The sequence below is a fragment of the Hypomesus nipponensis genome, chromosome 6, assembly GCF_054491055.1.
Source record: "Hypomesus nipponensis isolate SF chromosome 6, ASM5449105v1, whole genome shotgun sequence".
NCBI lineage: Eukaryota > Metazoa > Chordata > Actinopteri > Osmeriformes > Osmeridae > Hypomesus > Hypomesus nipponensis.
This window is the reverse complement of record NC_140366.1, coordinates 18,217,501-18,225,000: the sequence shown is the minus strand read 5'-3', so window position 1 is coordinate 18,225,000 and position 7,500 is coordinate 18,217,501. Positions and strand designations below refer to the sequence as shown.

Genomic DNA, 7,500 nt, shown 5'->3' with positions numbered 1-7,500 from the left:
AACATCAGTAAACAAGCTTCAGATACACCAGCTCAACACTACACACACACACATCACTTGTCTTTCCACGTTTTTCTAGTACAATCCAGAGAGCAACAGTTCAGATCAAACATTCATTTCCTCCTCTCTCTCACCCCCCCTTTCACCAAAGGTTGCGATGAGTGTATCTGGCACCTGATTGGAGACTTGAGGCTGTCCAATAAGACTCTGGACCAGATGAGGGTCAGTGTGTTGAACATCTCCACAGGGGCGGCCGCCAACGACAGACTCAAGTACTACAACTACACTGCTCTGCGTCTGCAGGTAGGCTAACTCCTCCTGGGGGGAGCGGGGGGGGGGGGGGGTTAGGGTTGGGGGGGGGGAGCTCTCTCCTGGCTCCCTGTGTGTCCACACAGCTGTGTTCTCACCACATCCTCTACTCCCCTGGAAGAATGTCTCGTATCTCAGCCCAGCCATGAAGCTGACGCTCCCAAACGCTCCCAGACGCTCCCTGAAGTTCCCTGTAGGTTCCCTGAGGTTTCCTGTAGGTTTATAATGGAAGGATTAGGTCAGGCAGTGTGTCTGATCTCCTGGCGCAGGCGGGGGTTTGGGTTTAGCTCGGGAAGAAGGGGGAGGCGTAAAGACTAGGTTTCCTTCCTCACAATCGCAACAGCTCTTCATAAACCGAGGGCGACACAGACGATAGGAAACTTGGAAAGGTGGGGGGGGCTAGCTGACCCCCCTGTCCCCAGATAAATCCATCACAGAGAGGGCAGTCACTGTTCTTTACTGGGCCTTGATCATCTCTGGACTCTCTGCAGAACCAGTTTGTGAACTGGAGGAACAAGTCGGCTCTGATGAGGACCCAGACCGGCCTGCTGGAGGAGTCCACCCAGGCGGTGGTGTCTGACATGATCCAGCTGGCTGAGATGGTGAGAGTCTCCCTCGGGACACAAACATCATTATCATCACTCCCATAACAAGCATTACCAACTGTAATCCACTTTATGTCCCGTAACCGAGATTGCAACACAGTACATATTTGTCACATTTCTCTGGCTTGGTTAGCCCTTGGTGAGATCTTTCCACAAGAGAACCTAATGTGCGTTGTCAGTTTTAGCTGCAGTAGTTGTCTCTGAGGATTCATAACCGCGTCGTTGATTTGCCTTGTGGTGGTGGTGGGGGTGAGCCAGGAGGAGGTGGTGAAGTCCTTGTGGGACCATGTGGATGAACAGACTCTAAACAGCTTCACTCTGGCTGACAACCTGACCACAAACCTCGTCTCGCTCAACGTGCTCATCGAAGGTACACCCGCCCCCTGTGAATTACAGTTTTAAAACTGAACGTTATGATGTTTTTAAACTCAACCTGTCTTGAGTAGACGAAGGAAAAATGTTACAAAGTTAAAGAAGTTAATACCCGTGTGTGTCTTAGACATGATCCATGACTGGGAGCTGTACAGTGTGGACCGGGATCTGGACCCAGAGCTGATGAGACAGAGCACAGCCACGGCTGAAGGCCTGCTGGCCTGGATGAGGACCCTGGATCTGTCCCCTCGGGGACCTGTCGCCACGGACGAGTCCACCGAGGCCCACGACCGTGAGGAACACACACACACACAAACACACACACACACACACACACACACGCTAAAACCGCTCCTATGAAGATGAGCTTTCCTGGGAGTTTTCCATGTCTTATCTTGATTTAGCTGCAGTCTTACGGGCGTATGTTAAGCCCTCTGTTGACCCCTTCTTGTAAAAAGGGCTGTGCAAATCAAACTTGATTTGACTCAAATGCGTCTGTACTGTATGTGATGGTTAGTCCTTAGACGAGTGCGGCAGATGGAGAAGAAGCAGATGGTCTTAGACGGTCGTGTGACCCCAGTGAGGGAAGTCTTGTCTCGCTTCACCACCAAGCTCTCGGAGGCCCAGGACCTCCTCCAGAGAGCTGTCAGCACCGTGCAGGAGACGGACGACGCAAACAAGGCCAACATGCTCAAATACCAGAGAAACGAGGTAACTACCTTCCACCTCCGGGGGTCACGCTGGTGCCGGGCGTTCCACCCCGTTCCTTACTCCTCTCTCCTAGTCCTCCTCCCCTCTCCTCTCATCTCCCCTCACTCCTCTCACATCTCTCCTCTCACCTCGATCCTCTCTCCTAGTCCTCCTCCCCCCTCTCCTCACATCTCCCCTCACTCCTCTCTCCTAGTCCTCCTCCCCTCCTCTCACATCTCTCCTCTCTCCTCTGCCCTCATTCCTCTCTCAGCTCCCTCACACCCCTCTCCTGCCTCCCTGCTCTGCGTGCCTGTCATCCGGGTTTTATTAGGCAAATGGTGGGACTACGCCCAGAGAAGCAGCTCCCAGCAGTCCCTGCTGCTCTGGTGGACAGTGACTGCTGCCCTGAGGCATCTGTCTTTGTTGCCTGGCTCCATTGTCTCAGAACCCCTGCTAAACTTTAGCACTGAGTGGTAGCCAGGGCTCGCAACTAACTTTTTTCCTCACTGTCCAATCTAAAGTAAAAAAAAAAAAAACTTTCGAAAGGTTTTCAAAATATTTTTGAAAAAAGGTTTTGAAAAATGTTTTCCCCAAAAGGTTTAGAAAGGTTGAAAAAGGATTTTAGATTTTTTTTTAAGTAGGTTTGCATCATTGATGAGTTCTCAATGAGGACTACAATGAGTACTGTACTCTTTTGTTCTCTAGTAAAGCACAGCGCTTTACTCTACTGTTTTAAGCTTCTATGTTCTCCTGTCTCCTCTCCTTTCACTGTGTGAAAACTAAGTTACAAAAGGTAGATTTTTTTCATTTTTTTTTAAAGAGCAGCCAAGAAAAGCCAGTAGTCTTGTCAAGAGAGAGCAGACTGTAGGTCTCCTTGGATCCAGCTTCAGACTGTTACTGGATTCTTTTTGGCATTAAGAAGTGAATTACCTTGGGTATTCAGCTGGAGAGAACTGTAACAAGGAGACAGCTGGGTAGAAATAGAAGGAGGCTTAGAGCAAGGGGAGTTAACTAGCTAAATAACTACAGAATTACAGTTTTACCACTTGCCAAAATACAGACACTGCATCTGTTCTGTTACGCATCTGGTTTGATGAACAGCATTGCGGTCATTACATTCATTTACAGCACCACAGTCTGCAGCGTGTAGACACTTACGCCAATTGGATGTCATCTACAATGAGAAAAACATATCTTGGATAGCATTCTCAAATTCCTCATCAAGCCCTTTCTGGTGTGAAATCCCCAGAGGAAGTAGGACTCCCGCCCAGCGATAGTTGTCATGCTCTGGTTGGTATTATGGGCTGGCAGTGCTGGGGCGGTGCAGGGCTGGGGGTGTTGTTTTACCTCCAGATCCCCTGTGATCACGGCCTCTGCTGTAAATCAGGGTCATGAGTGGTGCACTGTCCCAACAGGAGGCCTCCCCCTTCACACAACCCTGCTGCCTCTGAAACATACTGGAGCTTTACAATAGAGTGCCCCAGCCAGTGATATCACCAGATACACACACACACACACACACACACACACACTGTAAAGCTGTCTTCCTTCAGGGCAAATTGGAATTACATCACAGCGGTGCAGCAGTGAGTGTAGGAAATGTAATAACTGTCAGTCTCTTTTTTTTTTGTTTTTATTCATTATTAATGTATTTGAGCCCAACAGCGATTTGTTCTTTTGACATTAATGTAACATGATTTATTTGCTTCTCTCTCAAGTTATTTGACATGCATACTATCTTCTCCTTTATTCTGCTTTTTGCGATTTCAACACAAAAGCACTCAGCACACACAGAGCACATGTCCACACATCACGAATCTCTTGGCTGAACAGATATAATCACCTGACTGGAACTGATCTTTGTGAGGGCCGTGTACCAATCATTTCCTGTCATGTGGCCCTCCCAGGTCAAGCAGCAGAGGCTGATGGAGGCGTATGGGCTTGTGAACGACACCATGCAGACGGCAGGCGTCCATATCTCCAGCACGGAGCGGGCCGTGGCTGAGCTGGATGCCTTGGTCCAGGTAAGGATCGACACACATCGCACCTGTATCACTCGTGGTTAAAGTGCTTTTGTTAAATTACGACATGAAGCAGAGAGCCAGACTACGGTGTGTCCACTTAACGTAGGAACCCCACACCAAATTGAAAGGGCAGCAGATTTGCAATTACATATTGTACTCCACCAAACAAGGTAGCTACAATTTGAGCCATTCCCCTTTTTAGCTAAGTGCATCTATTGAGTTACTGTGTGGGGGAATCGGTCAGAGGTCATGTGATTGTGGAGCTGAGTCTGGGTGTTATTGGGTCTGTGTACAGAACGTGACAGAGTATCATGCCTCGATCGATGGCGCCAGCCAGCTGCTGGTGGACAAGACGGAGAAGCTGTCCCTGGCCGACAGGGACCTGGTCCAGAGGGCCGACGACCACGCAGAAGAACTGGACAAGCTGGCTGAAGAGCTGGAGGAGTGAGTGTTGGCTGGGATTCAGCTCTGGAGACCCTTAACCTCCTCAACTTAACCCTGATCATCAAACATTAGTTGTTTAAAAACAAGCTTGATTAAGTTAGGCTTAACGAAATTGACCTCTTGATGCCTGTTTGTTTGGTTCCCGTAGAGATCTCAGACGCAGTGACGCCAATGGATTCGTCCAGAGGGCTTTGGATGCTGCCAATGTGTACAACAACATAGTCAAGTACGTCTCTGACGCCAACATCACCGGGCTGACCACTCTGGACTCAGCCAACAGAGCCGAGGATGTAAGTGACACTGAGAGCCGTCTGATAAATGACACGTGCAGTCGCCCTCTTGTAACAGACGTGTTTCTCGTCAACGGCAGGCCATCAACGGGATCAACACACAGCTTGGTTTCTTGAAAACCCAAAGTGAAAACGTCTTTAAGGAATCCGTTTCCTTGCATTCAGAACAGAAAGGTGGGAGGTCGTGTCTGACACCAAAACTGCCTCATCGCCATGTTCTCAGTGTTCCCCGTGTGGGATAATAAAGTTTTCCTTGACCAATCCCTCAGAGGTGGAAGCTGACTTGTTGGACAAGCGACAATACATCGAGGAGACTAAAGGGATCATGGAGGAGAACACCAGGAAAGTGATGGCAGCGATGAAGGAACTCGACAGCATTCATAAAGGTCAGCCGAATGACCCGAACCTCAGAAACAAGTGAAAGTTGCTTCGTTTCAAACCCTGTGTGCGCACACTCCGTTAAACATCCCTCACAACCGTGCGTCCCATACAAGTCAGACGTATGATGGTCATTATCAGGCACGTCAGATCATTTAGGGATCCTCCTCTTGTCTTTGTGTTTCCTCTGTTGCCGTGCGGGCTTCCCAGACCGGACTGCCAAGCGTCTGGAGTTCACCCAGGATGTGGCAGAGAGGACGCTGAACCACTCGGTGGAGGTCCTGCAGACCATCACCCCCATCAGCCAGAAGGTGGAGGAGTGGGCTACCAACATGAGGAACAAGGACTACTCTACTGAGGCGTACGACCACGCCATGCTCTCTGCTGGGGAAGCAGGTACCACGCACCTCACACACACACACACCACCCAAACACAGAGATAATCCCAGAGTGTCAGTTAACCCCAGGGTGTTAGATCCGAGTGAAAAGACGCGTTGTCCTTGGTGTGCAGTGGACAGCCTGACCGTGCTGGTTCCTGAGCTGCTGAATAAGCTGAAGGTGGTGGAGGACAAGAAGCCCATCAACAACGTGACCACCAACATCATGAGGATCCGAGAGCTGATCGCCCAGGCCCGGAGCGTGGCCAAAAAGGTCAGCAGTGTACATCCTCACCAGCTGGAACTGGATCAGAGAAACAGAATTAAATCAAATCAAATGTATTTGTTCAGCCCTTTTTACACGCAAGCATGTCACAGAGGGCTTCACATAGAACTGCCCCTCAACCAACCTAAACCCTCAAGGATGGTTGTTCCCCATGATGTGTCCCAAGGACCGGTATTCTTGCGGGGTATTGACTCTCGCTGTACCCTGGTCCCATCTGCAGGTCCAAGTCTCCATGAAGTTTAACGGTCAGTCGTCAGTGGAGGTGCAGCCACACACCAACGTGGAGGAGCTGAAGACGGTGACGGCCATCAGCCTCTTCATCAGAGTGGACCCCGATAAGGACCCCATTGAGGATCGCTTCATCTTCTACTTAGGAGACAGAAATGTGAGCGGGCTTGATAACTCAGAAACATAACTCTCTGTGGTTGGTAAGGGTCGTCTTATTCCTGCTGGCCTGGGGTGGCGCCACTGGGTTCACTTCTACCAGGGAAGGCCCAAGGGTAGACCTCCAGCCCAGCTGAAGTGATCCTTTCACTGGGAGGGGAGGAAGGGAGGAGGGGCCGTGGGCCAGAATAGCCTCTGAAACAACACAGACATGGGCTCAGAGGACAGAGCAGGATGAAAGGGGAAGAGCAGCTTGCCGACATGAATAGTTTGTTGTGATGGTGAGAGCAGGGTAAGCCTATGAGAGCAGACAGTTGCCTTTTTCAAAGGGGTCTCAAAGAGAGTCCTGTGACAATGGTGTGTGTGCTCCTTCAAAGTCGGATCATTTACATAAATTCCGTTACCCCGGCTAAGGCACAGCAGGGCTCTCTGCTCTCCCAAAGGCCTCTCCAATTCAGCTGCTAATGGAAATCAAGCAGCCACGCTTGTGTATGTCTGTCTAATGCTGAGAAATGGCTCTCTGCGTGACCACCGCTCACAAACACAAAGGTCTGCACAGGCAGCTTTGTTGTCCGTGACACAGTAATGGCATCTTTTACATTTAGTCATTTAGCCATTCAGCAGATGCTCTTATCCAGAGCAAAGTACAGGGACATTCCCCCGAGGCAAGTAGGGTGAAGTGCCTTACCCAGGGACACAACGTCCTTTGGCACAGCTGGAATCGAACCTCGGCAACTTTCTGATTGGTAGCCCGATTCCCTAACCGCTCAGCCATCTGACCCCCCCCCCCCACCCACCCACCCACTGCCTGTGCTGTTACTCTTGTGACCTTGCTGGTTTGTTCTCGCAGGGCAGGAAGGACTACATGGGTCTGGCCATCAAGAACGACAACCTGGTGTACGTCTACAACCTCGGGGGAGAGGATGTGGAGATCCCCCTCAGCTCCAAGCCTGTCAGTCAGTGGCCTCCAGTGTTCAACCTCATCAAAGTGGAGAGGTACCCTACAGTCAAGCTTTCCTGCCTGCTCCCTAGATCAGTACTAATCTGATCACATGCAGTATAGGCGTGGCTACTGTAGCCGTGGCTGTGCAGGAGAAGGTGTTGAGGACAGTAATCTGATTCTCGGTGTTCCTTTGTGGTCGGTAGGCTGGGCAGACATGGGAAAGTCTTCCTGACTGTGCCCAGTCAGACCTCCACTGACGAGCAGAAGTTCATCCAGAAAGGAGACGCGCCTGGCACCGACTCGCTGTTTGACCTCGACCCCAAAGACACGGTCTTCTTTGTGGGCGGCGTTCCTGCAGACGTCAGGGTGGGTACAGTTCCTCTATACATACATCCATT

At 50.5% G+C, this 7,500-nt stretch overlaps 1 protein-coding gene across 6 annotated transcripts in view; it reads left to right on the top strand.

Annotated features, from left to right (window-relative positions):
- Nucleotides 1-7,500, top strand: part of lama4 (laminin, alpha 4) — a 35,501-nt gene that overhangs the window by 21,118 nt on the left and 6,883 nt on the right. For all 6 annotated transcript variants that reach the window (XR_014758534.1, XM_084700736.1, XM_084700737.1 and 3 more), the window contains 16 exons: nucleotides 1-7; nucleotides 152-303; nucleotides 801-911; nucleotides 1,173-1,284; nucleotides 1,414-1,578; nucleotides 1,804-1,997; nucleotides 3,884-4,000; nucleotides 4,296-4,444; nucleotides 4,593-4,734; nucleotides 4,815-4,908; nucleotides 5,004-5,120; nucleotides 5,323-5,508; nucleotides 5,624-5,763; nucleotides 5,996-6,160; nucleotides 7,010-7,155; nucleotides 7,306-7,468. The exon at nucleotides 1-7 is cut by the window's left edge and continues 77 nt beyond it. Coding sequence is in view for 5 of the 6 variants with exons in the window: in XM_084700736.1 (XP_084556862.1) it covers nucleotides 1-7; nucleotides 152-303; nucleotides 801-911; nucleotides 1,173-1,284; nucleotides 1,414-1,578; nucleotides 1,804-1,997; nucleotides 3,884-4,000; nucleotides 4,296-4,444; nucleotides 4,593-4,734; nucleotides 4,815-4,908; nucleotides 5,004-5,120; nucleotides 5,323-5,508; nucleotides 5,624-5,763; nucleotides 5,996-6,160; nucleotides 7,010-7,155; nucleotides 7,306-7,468 (2,160 nt within the window). In the remaining variant the exon portion in view is untranslated. The remainder of the gene's footprint in view (nucleotides 8-151; nucleotides 304-800; nucleotides 912-1,172; nucleotides 1,285-1,413; nucleotides 1,579-1,803; nucleotides 1,998-3,883; nucleotides 4,001-4,295; nucleotides 4,445-4,592; nucleotides 4,735-4,814; nucleotides 4,909-5,003; nucleotides 5,121-5,322; nucleotides 5,509-5,623; nucleotides 5,764-5,995; nucleotides 6,161-7,009; nucleotides 7,156-7,305; nucleotides 7,469-7,500) is intronic.